The following is a 17,776-nucleotide window of genomic DNA, read 5'->3' on the forward strand; positions in this document are numbered from 1 at the left end:
AAATGAATACGCTAAAATTGTAGTCTTTTATGAGATTAATAATTGTGAATTAGCGTAAAGTGTTTTCTCTAAATTATTGGTTTTAGAATGCTAACAGACCCTCGACCTCTCAAGCAGCTAGAGTAGAAATTCAAGAAAGAAATGGTAAACGGCATCAAGATGATGAGCCTGTGAATTCTCAGTATTTCCAAACTACATCTACAAATTTAAGTCTGAGCAATAAAATAAGAATTCTTCAAGGCCCACACGCTAATCCGTAAGTCATTTGTATTAAGTATATGTGAAGTATATTTTTTCTTTTGTTTTATCTCTACCTGTAAAATAAGCAATTATCGTAGAAGCTGTGTTAATTTGTTAGGGCCCCCATAACAAAATACCACAACTGAGTGACTTAAACACCGAAATTTGTTGTCTCAAAGTTCTGGAGGATAGAGTTCAAGATCAAGGTGTCAACAGCATTGGTTCCCTCAGGGCTGCGAGAGAGAATCTGTTCAATGCCTCTCTCCTAGCCTCTTAGTGTGCTGGCACTCTTTGGCATTCCTTAACTTGTAGAAGCATCACCCCAATCTCTGCCTTCATATTCACATGGAGTTCTCTCTGTGTAACGTCTGTGTCCAAATTTCACCTTTTTCATAAGGATACCAGTCATACTGGATTAGGGGACTACCCTAATCCAGTATGACGTCATCTTTATCAGTAACATCTGCTATGACCCTATTTCCAAATAAGGTCATATTCAGAAGTCCTGAGGGTTCGGACTTCATCATATGAATTTTGTGGGGACACAATTCACCCCATAAGTCTGCCCTCTGGTCCCACAAAATTCCTGTCCTTCTCGTATGCAAAATAGGTTCACCTCATCACAACATCCCCAAAAGTCTTATCCCATAGCAGCATCAATTCTAATCCAAAATCTCATCTAAATCTCATATGGATGTAATTCGTCCATCCATGATCAGGGTGATTTATCATGGGGCAAAATTCTTCTGCATCTGTATACCTATAAAATCAAACAAGTTGTCTGTCCAGAATACAGTGATGAAATAGCTATAGGATAGACACTCCCATTCTGCAAGAGAGAAATTGGAAAGAAAAGGGGGATCATGGGTCACAAGCAACTCCAAAACCTAGCAAGGCAAATAAATTGCATTAGATTTTAAGGCTTCAGAATTATTCTCTTCGCCACAGTCTTATGTCCTCTGGGCTCACTGGGGTAGCATCCCCACTTCTACAACCCTGGGTGATGGCCCCACACTCTGGAACCAAGGAAATGAACCCACCCTCTGGAGTTGAAAAGGGAGCCCTTGTCCTCTGAAACCAAGGAGGTAGTCTCACTCCCAAGGTCATTCTTCCATTTTCTTGAACAACAAGAACATTATAGCTTACATTTGCTTACCAGTTGTTTAAGCATGGGTCTTTACTACAAAACATTCATACATTATGAATTGTACATGATTGGAAGTTTTGGTTTCTTTAAAGTGTCAGGAAAGCCCAAACACTCATAAAGCAGAGTGCAGAATCACTTTGGATTTTAAGATTTTAAAAATTCCAATCTTTTAGAGTGTGCCCAGGTGCACAGCAGTTTTTGGTTGTGAATAAGTAATAGGTAAAATTTTTAATTTATTTTTTAAAATTGTTTAACTTTTAATTTTTGTGGGTACATTTAGTAGGTATATATATATATTTATGGGGTTACATGATATGTTTTGATACAAGCATACAATGTGAAATAAGAATGTCATGGAGAATGGGGTATCCATCCCATCAAGCATTTATCCTTTGTATTACAATCAAATTACACTCTTTTAGTTACATTTAAATGTACAATTAAGTTATTATGGACTATAGTCACTCTGATGTGCTATCAAGTAGTAGATCTTATTCATTCTTTCTAGCTATTTATTTGTACGCATTAAACGTCTTCACTTCCCCGCAGCCCCCTGCTACCCTTCCCAGCTTCTGGTAACCGTCCTTCTAAACTCTACCTTTATGAGTTCACTTGTTTGATTTTTAGATCCCACAAATGGGTGAGAACATGGAATGTTTATCTTTCTATGCTTGGCTTATTTCACTTAACATAATGATCTCCAGTTCCATCCATGTTGTTGCAAATCACTGGATCTCATTTTTATGGCTAAATAGTACTCCATTGGGTATATGTATCACATTTTCTTTATCCACTCATCTGTTGATGGACATGTAGGTTGCTTCCAAATCTTAGCTATTATAAACAGTGCTGCAGCAACATAGGAGTGCAGATATCTCTTTGGTATACTGATTTCCTTTCTCCTGGGTGTATACCCAGCAGTGGAATTGCTGGATCACATTGTATTTCAATTTTCAGTTTCTTTGAGGAACCTCCAAACTGTTCTCCATAGTGGTTGTACTAATTTACATTCCCACCAACAACGTACAGAGTTCCTTTTCTCCACATCATCACCAGCATTTGTTATTGCCTGTATTTTGGATTTAAGCCGTTTTAACTGAGGTAAAATGGTATCTATCCACGGCTTTTTGAGGGTTTTTATCATGAAGGGATGTTGAATTTTATCAAATTTTTTTTCAGCATCAAATGAAACGATTGTATGGTTTTTATTTGCATTTCTCTGATAATCAGTGATGTTGAGCACCTTTTCATGTGCCTGTTTGCCATTTATATATCTTCTTTTGAGAAACGTCTATTCAAATCTTTTGCCCATTTTTGATTGCATTATTAGATTTATTCCTATAAGTTGTTTGAGCTCCTTATATATTCTGGTTATTAATCGCTTGTCAGATGGGTAGTTTGCAAGTATTTCCTCCCATTCTGTGGGTTGTCTCTTCACTTTGTTGATTGTTTCCTTTGCTGTGCAGAAGCTTTTCACCTTGATGTCATTCTATTTGTCCATTTTTGCTTTGGTTGCCTGTTCTTGTGGGGTATTACTCAAGAAATTTTTGCCCAGACGAATGTCCTGTAGATTTTGCCCAATGTTTTCTTGTAGTAGTTTCATATCTTGATGTGTTAGATTTAGGTCTTTAATCCATTTTGAGTTGATTTTTGTATATGGCAAGAGATAGGGGTATAGTTTCATTTTTCTGAATATGGATATCCGGTTTTCCCAGCACCATTTATTGGAAAGACTGTCTTTACCCCAGTGTATGTTCTTGGCACCTTTGTTAAAAATGAGTTCACTTTAGGTGTGTGGATTTGTGTGTTGATCAATTGAAATGATCGTATGGTTTTGATCCTTTAATCTGTTGATATGATATATCACATTGATTTGCATATGTTGATTAGGATAGCTTTGGCTATTCTGGTTCTTTTGTGGTTCCATCTAAATTTTAGGATTGTTTTTTCTATTTCTGTGAAGAATGTCATTGGTATTTTGGCAGGGATTGCATTGAATATGTAGATTGCTTTGGGCAGTATAGACATTGTAATAAATTGATTCTTCCAATACATGATCATACAGTATTTTTCCATTTTTGAATGTCCTCTTCAATTTCTTTCATCAGTGTTTTATAGCTTTCATTATAGACATCTTTCACTTGTTTGGTTATGTTCATTCCTAGGTATTTAATTTTATGTGTGGCTGTCGTAAATGGGATTACTTTTTTATTTCTTTTTCACATTTTTCACTTTTGGCATAGAGAAATGCTACTGATTTTTGTATGTTGATTTTGTATCCTGCAACTTTAGTGAGTTTACGAGTTCTAATAGTTTTCTTGTGGAGTCTTTAAGTTTTTCCAAATATAAAATCATATCCTCTGCAAACAAGGATTATTTGACTTCTTCCTTTCCAAGTTGGATGCCCTTTATTTCTTTCTCTTGTCTGATTGCTTTAGCTAGGACTTCCAGTACTATGCTGAATAACAGGGGTGAAAGTGTGCATCCTTGTTGTCTTCCAGATCTGAGGAAAGGCTTTCAGTTTTTCCCCATTAAGTATGATACTAGTTGTGGGTCCTTCATATATGTTTTTTATTATGCTGAAGTACATTCCTTCTATCCACAGCTTTTTGAGGGTTTTTATCATGAAGGGATATTGAATTTTATCAAATGTTTTTTCAACATCAATTGAAATGATTGTATGGTTTTGATCCTTTATTCTGTTGATATGGTATATCACATTGATTTGCATATGTTGAACCATCTTGGCATCCCAGGGATAAATCTCACTTGGTCATGATGACAGATCATTCTAATATATTGTTGAATTTGGTTTGCTAGTATTTTGTTGAGGATTTTTGTATCAAAATTCTTCAGAGATATTGAACTGTAGTTTTCTTTTATGGATGTGTCTTTGTCTGGTTTTGTTATAAGGGTAATACTGGCCTTGCAGAATGGGTTTGGAAGTATTCCTTCCTCCTCCATTTTTTTGAATAGTTTGAGTAGGATTGATCTTAGCTCTTCTTGAAATGTTTGGTAGAATTCATCAGTGTAGCCATTGGATCCCAGGCTTTTCTTTACTGGGAGACTTTTTGTTACAACTTCCATCTCATTACTTGTTATTGGTCTGTTCAGGTTTTGGATTTCTTCCTGGTTCAATCTTGGTAGGTTGTATGTATCTAGGAATTTGTTCATTTCTTCTAAATTTGCCATTTTATTGTCATATGGTTGTACATAGTAGCCACTAATGAACCTTTGAATTTCTGCAGTATCAGTTGTAAAAGCTCCTTTTTCATTTCTAATTTTATTTATTTGGATCTTCTCTCTTTTTTTCATGGTCTGGCTAAATGCAAGTTTTGTTTTACTTTTCAAGAAAGCAGCTTTTTGCTTCATTGATCTTTTGTATTGATTTTCTCATTTCAATTTTATTTATTTATGCTCTGATCTTGTTTTCTTCCACTAATTTGGGTTTCTTTTGCTCTTGCCTTTCTAATTCTTTAAGATGCATCATTAGGTTGCTTATTTGAAGTTTTTCTTCTTTTTTGTTGGAGGCACTTATCGCTGTAAACGTCCCTCTTACTACTGCTTTTGCTGTATCCCTTAGGTTTTGTTATGTTTTGTTTCTATTTTCATTTGTTTCGAGAAATTTTTCAATTTTCTTCTTAATTTCTTCATTGACACATTGGTAATTGAAGAACATGCTGTTTAATTTCTATGTATTTGTATAGTTTCCAAAATCATTCTTGTTACTAATTTCTAGTTTTACTCCATTGTGGATAGAAAAGGTGCTAGATATTATTTGTTTATTTGAATGTTTTAAGACTTGTTTTGTGACCTAACATATGATCTATCCTTGAGAATGATCCATGTGCTGAGGAAAAGAATGTGTATTCTGCAGCTGTTGGATTACATGTTCTGTAAATATCTATTAGATCCATTTGATCTACAGTGCAGATTAAGTCCAATATTTCTTTGTTGATTTTCTGTCTAGAAGATTTGTCCAGTGCTGAAAGTGGGGTGTTGAAGTCTCTAGCTATTATTGTATTGCAGCCTATCTGTCTCTTTAGCTCTAATAATATTTGGTTTATGTATCTGGGTGCTCCAGTGTTGGGTGCATACATATTTTAAATTGTTATATTGTCTTGCTGGATTGACTCCTTTATCATTATATAGTGATCTTCTTTGTCTCTTCTTATTGTTTTTGTCTCAAAATCGATTTTGTCTGATATAAAGATAGCTACTCCTTCTTGTTTTTGTCTCGAAATCGATTTTGTCTGATATAAAGATAGCTACTCCTACGGTTTTTTGGTTTCCATTGACATGGAATATCTTTTACCATCCTTTTATTTTCAGTTTACATGTATCTTTATAGGTAAAGTATGTTTCTTATAAGCAACAGATCAATGGATTTTGCTGCTATGGGATAAGACTTTTGGAGCTGTTGTGATGGGGTGAACCTATTTTGCATATGAGAAGGACAGGAATTTTGTGGGACCAGAGGGCAGACTTATGGGTTGAATTGTGTCCCCACGAAATTCATACGATGAAGTCCTAACCCTCAGGACTTCTGAATATGACCTTATTTGGAAATAGGGTCATAGCAGATGTAACTGATAAAGATGAGTTAATACTTTCATAGAGAGCTAAGTCTTGTGGAAGAGACAGACTTTTAAACCTGTAATTTCAATATGATATGGTGAATGCCATGATAGAAGTTTATTCACAGTACTGTAATAGCATATACAAGGGGCAGTTAGCCTTGGCAAGAGATCAAGGGAAGCTTCTTGTAGGAAATTATGCTGGGGCTAAATCCTGAAGGATGAGTAAGAGTTAACCAGGCAAATGAAAGGGGACGTAGGATTGTTCCAGGCAGAAAGAAAAGCATGAAGGTTTAAAGCACCATGGGACTAATAAAAAAACTATGAAATGAAATTGGAAAGGCAGGCCAGATTGTTTCCCATAATTTTTGAACAAAGAAAACGTAAAAACTAGGCCATTGCACTTATTTTATTTTTACTTATTTATTTTTAACTTTTGTAAGTATATGTTAGGTGCATTCATGAAATGTTTTGATGCAGGCATACAATGCATAATAATCACATCATGGAGAATGGGGTATCCATCCCCTCAAACATTTATCCTTTGTGTTACAATTAAATTACACAGTCTTTTAGTTATTTTAAAATGTACAGTGAAGTTATTATGGACCATAGTCACCCTGTTGTGCTATCAAATAGTAGGTCTTATTCATTCTTTCTATATTTTTGTACCCATTAACCATCCATACCTCTCCCAAACTCCCCCACTCCCCTTCCCAGCCTCTGGTAACCATTCTTCTTCTACTCTCTATCTCCATGTGTTCAGTTGTTTTAATTTTTAGCTCCCACAAATAAGTGAGAACATGCAATGTTTATCTTTTATTGCCTATCTTATTTCCACTTAACACAATGATCTCCAGTTCTATCCATGTCATTGCAAATGACAGGATCTTATTCATTTTATGCCTGAATAGTACTCCATTGTGTATATGTACCACATTTTCTTTATCCATTCATCTGTTGATGGACTCTTAGGTTGCTTCCAAACCTTAGCTATTGTAAAAGCTGCTGCAACAAACATGGAAGTGCAGCTATCTCTTTGATATACTGATTTTCTTTCTTTTGGGTATATACCAAGCAGGGGGGATGCTCGATTATATGGTAGCTCAATTTTTAATTTTTGTAGAAACCTCCAAACTGTCTTCATAGTGGATATACTAATTTACATTCCTACCAACATTATACAGAGTTTTCCCATTCTCCACATTCTTGTCAGCCTTTGTTATTTGACTGTCTTTTGGATTTAAGCCACTTTTACTGGGGTGAGATGATATCTCATTGTAGTTTTGATTTGGGTTTCTCTGATGATCAGTGATGTTGAGCACCTTTTCATATACCTGTTTGCCATTTATATGTCTTTTTTTGAGAAATGTCTGTTACAGAAATGTCATTTCTCATAAAAATGTCAAATCTTTTCCCCATTTTTCATCAAATTATTAGCTTTTTTCCTTTACAGTTTTGTTTGAGCTCCTTGTGTATTCTGGTTATTAATCCCTTGTCAGATGAGTAGTTTGCAAATATTTTCTCCCATTCTGTGGGTTGTCTCTTCACTTTGATTATTTCGTTTGCTCTGCATGCACTAAATTTTAAATTTCTGTCGTAAAGAATAAAAATATTATCTTCAGTTAATATTTAATAAAATTAATGCTCCCTTTTATAGTATAATCCTTAAAATTTAAATCTATTGCAGTATTTGAGTTGTTTTATATGTGGATATTTTTCATAATTATTAGTGTATGTTAATGTATTATTCAACAAACTTAACCTGTATATTTTATAAATTTATTGAATTAAAATAAATTCTGAATAGAACCAGTTGATTTGTTTTTCATTTGAGACTCTTTTTATAATGATTGGTTATACTCTTATCCTTTATAGAGTTGCTGTACCTCAACCAGGAGCTTCTGTACAAACAAAGGGAATTAAACCAGGCATGCCAAGCATCTTCAACCGTATGTTACTATTTGTTATTATTATTTATGAAAACTTTATGAAACATTATTCTATGAAGATTACTATTTAATTACTAAACACAAGTAATACATGCTTAGAATGTATACTTTCCATATAGTAATATTAGCTTAGGTCACTGTCAAAAGTGTACTGATCAATTTGGTATCATCCCAAAAGTGAAAGTAATTTTAAACAAACTTATACTTACCAGTTTGTTTCATTAGTAATGGTATATCTCTTCAAATGTACTATTTTTAATAGAAGAATAAGTAGGAAGTTTAATTTTTAATTGACAACAAATATGGATATCTCTTAAAAGTAAATTATATCTTCTTTCTTTGCTATTGGGTTGGCTGATTTGAACTTTGGCCTCATTTCTGAAGTGATTTCATAATACAATTTTTTCTGGTGGGGTGTCCATAGAGTGGTTTGGTTTAAGTCAGATCTTATCAGGTATCATCTCTCTGGATTAGACTTTTTAGCACTTTATTTCCTTGCTTTGCTTTTGGTGTTATTTTGTTTTCATCCTCCACCTAGACAAAAGTGATACTGTCATTTTATTGAATACTACCTTGTTAAATTTGATGTCTCAACGAACCTTTCCAAAGTATTTAAATATGACTTTTGTTGATTGTTACATGATATAAAATTGGGGCATTGTGAACAAGTCCATTCTAAACATTTTAAATCTTTTTAGAAACATCTGTCCTTACCTATTAGATTTATGTGGGTTAGTTAATAATAGATTTTTATTCATTTCTTCTGTCATATTCTAGATTGATTATTCTCTATAAGGCTGAATACTTTGTCTAAAAGTTTCAATGAGCACTTTAGATGATTTCAGTAAAAAATGTAATTTGCGGACTTATGGAGAAAAAGATTATTTTTCCCAGCTAAGCATAATTTGAATTAAAAAAATGTTCCTCAGGCAATGGATCTTGCCTGGACTCTAAATTCTAAAAATGAAGGAGAAAACCATAATTGTTCCCAGGTTTTGTGATTCTCTGTTTAATATCCAGGAAAGCAATTAAATTCTATTCTTCAGCTTGTCAGCTTGGTGATTAAACTTCATACAGATTTCTATATTAGCATCTGCTAAGATTATCCCGTCTCTTTTACCTACAGAAGATAATATGGTACTTCTCACAATTATATAATAGTAGTACCAGCCATTTATTGAGCATTTATGTGTCAGGCACTGTGCGAGCTTTATGGACACATTTTGTTTATCTCACAGGGAGTGGTTATTTGAAATTAATTTCAACTTTTCCTCCCTATTCCATGCTGTTTTGGAGAAAGCTCTTGTTCAGATGTAAGTTAATCATTCACTTGCTAACTAAAATTGAAAGATAGAATGGATTGAGTCTTAGGCTGCAGAAAGAAGTAAATCCAAGAATAGCCTGACAGACCAGTAGCAAAAGGAGGGATTGCCTTATGGTAGATCTGGCCGATTGAAAACCCACAAAAGAAAAACATTATAATATAAGTATCTAATCAAGCTCTAAACAAGAATGAAAAATCACCAGGTGCCAGAAACAAAAAAGGAATTTAAATTTACTAGTGAGTGGGAACCAAAACTGAAAGTGTTCATGGACATCTCAGAACTAGATAGAGACCTTAATTTTCATGGGCTGAGGTATAATAACCACATGAGAAGGAGAGTCCAGACCACAGGCCTCCTACTTGTGAAGAAGTAAAACTAATATAAAGTTGGAAGTTTGCAGAAGGGCAGAAAAATTGTGACCATGAATGTGGAGAGATATCAAAGAGCTTCCTGTATCTCCTGGGCAATGGGTAAGAAAAAGTCATCTGAGAGAAAGTGGAATCCCAGACCTGTGCAGCATGGAAGTATGGTTGCAGTTCACATGATTAAAATGGTGAGGCTACTGAACTAAGGAGTTAACACTAATATCTGATCCAAAATCAGTGAAATCAAGACCCTAAGGTCTAGACAAAGGCAGTTGTGAAACTTCCTAAAAGGGAGGTTTCTTGTAACCTAGGGTGCTTGGGATTCCCTTGGAAAGCAATGTCTACAGAAAATGGATTCATGGTTAAAAATTACAAACTTCCAAAGGAAATGAGCTACTACTGAAAGGCAATGTGATCAGATGTAACACATGGAAGAATTTATACCCCAGGAACTAGAAATACTAGGCCAATCAGAAAGAGGTTTTGAAACATATGTTTATTATTTTTATAATTTTTTATAGAGATAGTGTCTCACTATGCTTCCCAGGTTGAACTCAAACTCCTGGCCTCAAGTGATCCTCCAGCCTCAGCCTCCCAAAGTGCTGGGATTACAGGTGTGAGCCACCACATCCAGCTCTAAAATAAACACGTTTAAAAAGTTAAAGGAATAAATAAAAGTCAGTAAGTTGGAAACAGATCAATATGAAGAACTGACATGTGAAAAAGGTATCCACACACACACTTATCGGTAGAGGATGAGTAGAATAATAGATAAATGCAGATGAAGAAATAATTAAGTGTATTTGGAGATACTGATGAAATCACACCAGAGAGTGGTAAAGAGTTTAGAAAGGTAAAATACAAGTTGAGAGACATAGTGAATAGGATGAGAAAGTCCAATTTATATCTAATAAAGGTTCAGGAGGACAGAACAGAGATAGTTAGGAAGAAGCAGTATTTGAAGAGGGTATTTTTTCAAAATTGTGTATATATAAAAATGAATTATTAAATTGAAGGATCACAGTGAATTGAGTAGAATAAAAATAATCTGTATCTAGACATATGATATGTGATAAATCATACAGACCATGATAGTGAACCTGCAGAGCATCAAAGATAAACATCCTTAAAACTACCAGAGATAAAAAAAAAGACAGATTTATCAACAAAGAAAACAAAATTAGATGGAAAAATTTCCCAAAAACAGTAATGCTTTAGACAGTGAAATATCTTGAAAGTGTTGAGATAATTCCTAACCTGGAATTTTATGTCTACCTAAACAATCAAGCAAGAGTGACGGTGAAATAAAGATATTTTCAGATAGTCAGAGACTAAAAGAGTTATTACTTGTAGAGTCTCAATGAAAGAATTACTAAAGAATTCTGAGATGGAAAATCAAACCAAAAGGAAATATCAGAATGTAAGAAGCAATGGTAAGCAAAGAAGTTAGTAAAATATTGGTAAATATAAATAAATATATGCAGTAGAAATTAATAACTATGGTAACGAATTATTTCATGGGATTTGAAACAAAGTAGAATGAAAATACTATTTAAGGTGAAATGGATGGAAAGACGAGAATTAAAGCATTCTAAGATCATTGTATCTTTATGGAAAATAGAGATCTATATACTGCAGGCTTTGTAAATTTAAACATGTGAGTAAAAAATTTAAGATCAAGCTGAAAGAATAGGATAGAATGTGTAACTTCTGAAGCAGCACAGAAAAAAAGGGGAGGAATTATGAAAAATTTTTCAGGGCAGTAAAGGTAGAAAAAAGGGGGAAAAAGCAAAGAAAAAGCATGATTAAGATAAAACATGGGCTGGGCATGGTGGCTTGTGTCTGTGATTCCTGCACTTGGGGAGTCTGAGACAGGAAGATTACTTGAGGCCAGGAGTTCAAGACTAGTCTGGGCAACATAATGGGACTCCGTCTCTCTCTTTTTTTTTTTTAAGATAAAACACAAAATAATATAGCTGAGATAATTCTGAATTATCAACAATTTCAATAAATGTAAACATATTAAACTTTCGTATTTCAATCTTAAAAATTAATCGAGTTACATCCTACATATAAGAGACACACTTAAGCCTGGTGCAGTGGCATGAACCTATAGTCCTAGCTACTCAGGAAGCTGAGGCAGGAGGATCACTTGAGCCCAGGAGTTTGAGACTGTAGTGTGCTATGATTGTGTCTGTGAATAGCCACTGCACTTCAGCCTGGGCAACATAGTGAGAACCAATCTCAAAAGAAATTTTTTTTTAAGAGAGAGACATACTTAAGCAAAATTATATAAAAAGTTGAAAATAAAGGAATGGCAAAATATTTACCTGGTATATACTAACCAAGAGAAAAGTGGTATAGCAATATTCATATGAAGTAAATAGAATTTAAGGTAAAAACTATAAGTAAAGATAAATAGGGACGATATAGAATATATAGGATGATAAATGGACATTCCACTAAGAATACAGTAACAATCATGAATGTGTATAACATATAATATAATCTTAAAAAGGTAAATAACCTGGTGGATTTTAAGAGCAGTTGGTGCACATAACAGTCATGGTGCACTCCTCTTAAAATAATAGAACAAGGAGACAAAAACATCATTAAATGCACACACACACACACACACACACACGCCACTGAAAACCAGGATAAACGATATCTTAAAAGAAGCAAAAGAGAAAAGAAAAAAATACACATAAGTCACAAGGAGCAAAGACAAGCATGACAGCAGATGTCTCTTAAGAAATCATGTAATCACGGAGCATGCCTGTATTACCAGTGACTTGGGAGGCTGAGGCAGGAGAATCGCTTGAATTCAGGAGGCAGAGGTTGCAGTGAGCCAAAATTGCACCACTGCACTCTAGCCTGGGTGACAGAGTGAGATTCAGTCAAAAAAAAAAAAAAAAAAAAAAACTGTAAACTTAGAATTCTGTACACAGTGACTATAACTTTTAAAAATAAAGGCAAAATAAAGACAAAAGCTGCAAAAGCTGCAAAAGCTGAGAGAATTCATCACCACGAGACCTACACAATGAAAAATATTAAAGGAAGTTCTTCGGGCAGAAAACGTATAGCACCTGATAGAAATTTTTATCTAAGTAAAGGAAGATAAAGCACTAGAAATAGTAAATAGGTGGGTAAAATAAAATATATTTTCTCATTTTTCTTTTAGATTGGAAATAATAAAAATATATTGTGGAGTTTATAGTTTATATAGAAGTAAAGTGTTGTGAAAAAATAGCATGATGACTGGAGGGGATATGGAAATACACTGTTCTAAAATTCTTAACACTACATGCATGAAGATGCATAGCATCATTTGAAGGTAGATTGTAGTAAGTTAATGTTGTATATTGTAGACCTTGGAGGAAACACTAAAAAAAAGTGTAGCTAATCAATAGCAGGGCTTAATGGGATTATTTTTTATTTTATTTTATTTATTTTATTTTATTATACTTTTAAGTTCTGGGATACATTTGCAGAACGTGCAGGTTTGTTACATAGGTATATATGTGCCATGATGGTTTGCTGCACCCATCAACCCATCGTCTACATTAGGTATTTCTCCTAATACTATCCCTCCCCTAGCCCCCAACATGCCGACAGGCCCCAGTGTGTGATGTTCTCCTCCCTGTGTCCATGTGTTCTCATTGTTCAACTCCCACTTGTTAGTGAGAACATGCAGTGTTTGGTTTTCTGTTCTTGTGTTAGTTTGCTGAGAATGATGGTTTCCAGCTTCATCCATGTCCCTGAAAAGGACATGAACTCATCCTTTTTTATGGCTGCATAGTATTCCATGGTGTATGTGTGCCACATTTTCTTTATCCAGTCTATCATTGATGGGCATTTGGAATGGTTCCAAGTCTTTGCTATTGTGAACAGTGCCTCAATAAACATAAGTGTGCATGTGTCTTTATAGTAGAATAATTTATAATCCTTTGAGTATATACCCAGTAATGGGATTGCTGGGTCAAATGGTATTTCTGGTTCTAGATCCTTGAGGAATCACCAAACTGTCTTCCACAATGGTTGAACTAGTTTACACTCCCACCAACAGTGTAAAAGCATTCCTATTTCTCCACATCCTCTCCAGCATCTGTTGTTTCCTGACTTTATAATGATCACCATTCTAACTGGCATGAGATGGTATCTCATTGTGGTTTTGATTTGCATTTCTCTAATGACCAGTGAAGATGAGATTTTTTTTCATATGTTTGTTGGCTGCATAAATATCTTGTTTTGAGAAGTGTCTGTTCATATCCTTCACCCCCTTCTTGATGGGGTTGTTTATTATTATTATTATTTTTTTTTTTTTTTTTTGAGACGGAGTCTCGCTCTGTCGCCCAGGCTGGAGTGCAGTGGTGCAATCTCGGCTCACTGCAAGCTCCGCCTCCCGGGTTCACGCCATTCTCCTGCCTCAGCCTCCCGAGTAGCTGGGACTACAGGCACCCGCCACTGCGCCCGGCTAATTTTTTGTATTTTTAGTAGAGATGGGGTTTCACCGTGGTCTCGATCTCCTGACCTCGTGATCCGCCCACCTCGGCCTCCCAAAGTGCTGGGATTACAGGCGTGAGCCACCGTGCCCGGCCTTATTTTTTTTTCTTGTAAATTTGTTTAAGTGACCAGTGGAACAGAACAGAGGCCTCAGAAATAACACCACACATCTATAACCATCTGATCTTTGACAAACCTGACAAAAACAAGCAATGGGGAAAGGATTCCCTATTTAATAAATGGTGTTGGGAAAACTGGCTAGCCATGTGCAGAAAACATAAACTGACCCCTTCCTTACACCTTATACAAAAATTAACTCAAGATGGATTAGACTTAAACGTAAGACCTAAATCCATAAAAACCCTAGAAAAAAACCTAGGCAATATCACTCAGGACATAGGCATGGGCAAAGACTTAGGAATAAAACACCAAAAGCAATGGCAACAAAAGCCAAAATTGACAAATGGGATCTAATTAAACTAAAGAGCTTCTGCACAGCAAAAGAAACTATCATCAGAGTGAACAGGCAACCTACAGAATGGGAGAAAATTTTTGCAATGTATCCATCTGACAAAAGGCTAATATCCAGAATCTACAAAGGGATTATTTTTTAAAACATTCAATCCAAGAGAAGGCAGGAAAATAGAAAACTGATCTAAGGAATAGATGAGTCAAAGAGAAACAATAGAAAAGTAGCAAATTTAAGTCCTTCCATGGTTAATTGCAGGCATACCTCAGAGATATTGTGGGTTTGGTGCCAAACCATTAGAATAAAGTGAAAATTGCAGTAGAGCAAATCACACAAATTTTTAGGTTTTTCAGTACATATAAAAGTTATGTTTACATTCTAAGTATGCAATATCATTATATCCAAAAATGTACATACCTTAATTAAAAATACTGTATTGCTAATAAATGCTAACCATCATCTGAGCCTTCAGTGAGTCATAGTCTTTTTGCTGGCGGAGGGTCTTGCCTTATGCTGATGGCTGTGGAAGTTTCTTTTTCTTTTTTTTTTAAGTTGTTATTAGCTTTATTTTTTTTCAGGTTTTCTTTTTTTTATTATACTTTAAGTTCTAGGGTACATGTGCACAACGTGCAGGTTTGTTACATATGTATTCATGTGCCATGTTGGTGTGCTGCACCCATTAACTTGTCACTTACATTAGGTATATCTCCTAATGCTATCCCTCCCCCACCGCCCACCCCATGACAGGCCCCAGTGCTTGATGTTCCCCACCCTGTGTCCAAGTGTTCTCATTGTTCAATTCCCACCTATGAGTGAGAACATGCGGTGTTTGGTTTTCTGCCCTTGGGATAGTTTGCTCAGAATGATGGTTTCCAGCTTCATCCATGTCCTTACAAAGGACATGAACTCATCCTTTTTTATGGCTACATAGTATTCCATGGTGTATATGTGCCACATTTTCTTAATCCAGTCTATCATTGATGGACATTTGGGTTGGTTCCAAGTCTTTGCTATTGTGAATACTGCCGCAATAAACATACATGTGCATGTGTCTTTATAGCAGCATGATTTATAATCCTTTGGGTATATACCTAGAAATGGGATGGCTGGGTCAAATGATATTTCTAGTCCTAGATCTCTGAGGAATCGGCTTTGGCAGTTTCTTAAAATAAGACAGCAATAAATTTTGCCACATCAGTTGACTTTTCCTTTCAGGAAAGATTTCTCTGTAGCATGTGATGCTGTTTGACAGCATTTTACCCACAGTAGAACTTCTTTCAAAATTGGAGTCACTCCTTTCAAAAATTGACACTACTTTATCTATTATGCTAAGCTTATGTAATATTCTAAATTCTTTATTTTCATTTTAACAGTGTTCACGACATCTTCACCAGGAATAGATTCAATCTCAAAAAAACCACCTTTGTTCATTTGTAAGAAGCAACTCTTCGTCCATTCAAGTTTTATGATGAGATTGCAGCAATTTAGTAACATCTTCAGACTCCACTTCTAATTCTAGTTCTCCTGCCATTTCCACCACTTCTGCAGTTACTTCCTACCCTAAAGTGTTGAACACCTCAAAGTCATCTATGGGGTTTGGAATCAATTTCTTCTAAACTCCTGTTAATGTTGATATTTTGGCCTCCTTCCATAAATCACAAATACTTTAAATGGCATCTAGAATGGTGAATCCTTTCCAGAAGGTTTTCAAATTTCCAGGAGGTTTTCAGTTTTCACTTTTGCCCAGATCCATCAGAGGAATCGCTATGGTAGCTATAGCCTTATGAATGCATTTCTTAAGAATTAAGACTTGAAAGTCAGAATTACTCCTTGATCCATGGGCTTCTGAATGGTTTTGTGTTTGCAGGCACGAAAACAACATTGAACTCCTTGATGCAACTCCATCAGAGCTCCTGGTCATCAGAGCTCCTGAGTGACCAGGTGCATTGTCAGTAAGCAGTAATATTTTGAGGGGAATCTTTTTATCTGAGCAGTAGTTCTCAATAGTGGGCTTAAAATATTCAGTAAACCATACTATAAACAGATGTGCTGTCATTGAGGCTTTGTTCCATTTCTAGAGTGCAGGCAGAGTAGATTTAGCATAATTCTTAAGGGCCCCAGATTTTTGGAATGGTAAATGAGCATTGGTTTCAACTTAAAGTCATCAGCTGCATTAGCCCCTAAGAAAAGAGTCAGCCTGCCCGTTGAAGATTTAAAGCCAGGCATTGACTTTTCCTCTCTAACTATGAAAGTCTTAGATGGCATCTTCTTCCAATACAAAGCTATTTTATCTCCATTGAAAATCTGTTGTTCAGTGTAGCCACCTTCATCAGTTATCTTAGCTGGATTTTCTGAATAACTTGCAGCTTCTACATCAGAACTTGCTGCCTTACCTTGCACTTTTATGTTATGGAGATAGCTTCTTTCTTAAACCTCATGAACCAATCTCTGCTAGCTTCCAACTTTTCTTCTCCAGCTTCCTCACTTATCTTAGCCCTCATAGAATTGAAGAGAGTTAGGTTAGGGCCTTGCTAGGAATTAGGCTTTGGCCTTAGGGAATATTGTTGTGGCTAGCATGATATTCTATTCAGACCACCAAAACTTTCTCTAGATCAGCAATAAGACTGTTTCAGTTTGTTATCATTCATGTGTTCACTAAAATAGCACTTTTATTTTCCTTCAAGAACTTTTACTTTGCACTCTCAACTTGGCTAATTGTTTGGCTCAGAAGGCCTTAGTTTTCAGCCTATCTTGTTTTTTGACATGCCTTCCTCACTAAACTAAATTGTTTCTAGCTTTTGATTTAAAATGAGAGATGTGTGACTCTCCTTTCACTTGAACACTTAGAAAACATTATAAGGTTATTCATTGGCCTAATTTCAATATTATTTTGTCTTAGGGAGTAGGAAGACTTGAGGAAAAGAGGATAGACAGGGAAATGGCCAGTAATTGGGGCAGTTAGAACACACACAGTATTTTTCAATTAAGTTTGCTATCTCATATGGGTGTGGTTTGTGGCGCCTCAAAACAATTACAATAGTAGCATCAAAGATCAGTAATCACAGGTCACCATAATATATATAATAATTTAAAAGTTTGAAATATTGTGATAATTACCAAAACGTGACGCAGAGACACAAAATGAACATATGCTGTTTAAAAAATGTCACCAATAGACTTGCTCAACACAGGGTT

The 17,776-nt window shown here is 35.3% G+C and overlaps 1 protein-coding gene across 2 annotated transcripts in view; it reads left to right on the forward strand.

The window, feature by feature from the left end:
- RADX (RPA1 related single stranded DNA binding protein, X-linked) overlaps positions 1-17,776 on the forward strand; it is a 68,087-nt gene that overhangs the window by 28,785 nt on the left and 21,526 nt on the right. For both annotated transcript variants that reach the window (XM_004064652.3, XM_055375787.2), the window contains 2 exons: positions 87-256; positions 7,843-7,916. In XM_004064652.3, coding sequence (XP_004064700.1) covers positions 87-256; positions 7,843-7,916 — 244 coding nt within the window. The remainder of the gene's footprint in view (positions 1-86; positions 257-7,842; positions 7,917-17,776) is intronic.

Source organism: Gorilla gorilla, chromosome X (assembly GCF_029281585.2).
Source record: "Gorilla gorilla gorilla isolate KB3781 chromosome X, NHGRI_mGorGor1-v2.1_pri, whole genome shotgun sequence".
NCBI classification, from domain to species: domain Eukaryota; kingdom Metazoa; phylum Chordata; class Mammalia; order Primates; family Hominidae; genus Gorilla; species Gorilla gorilla.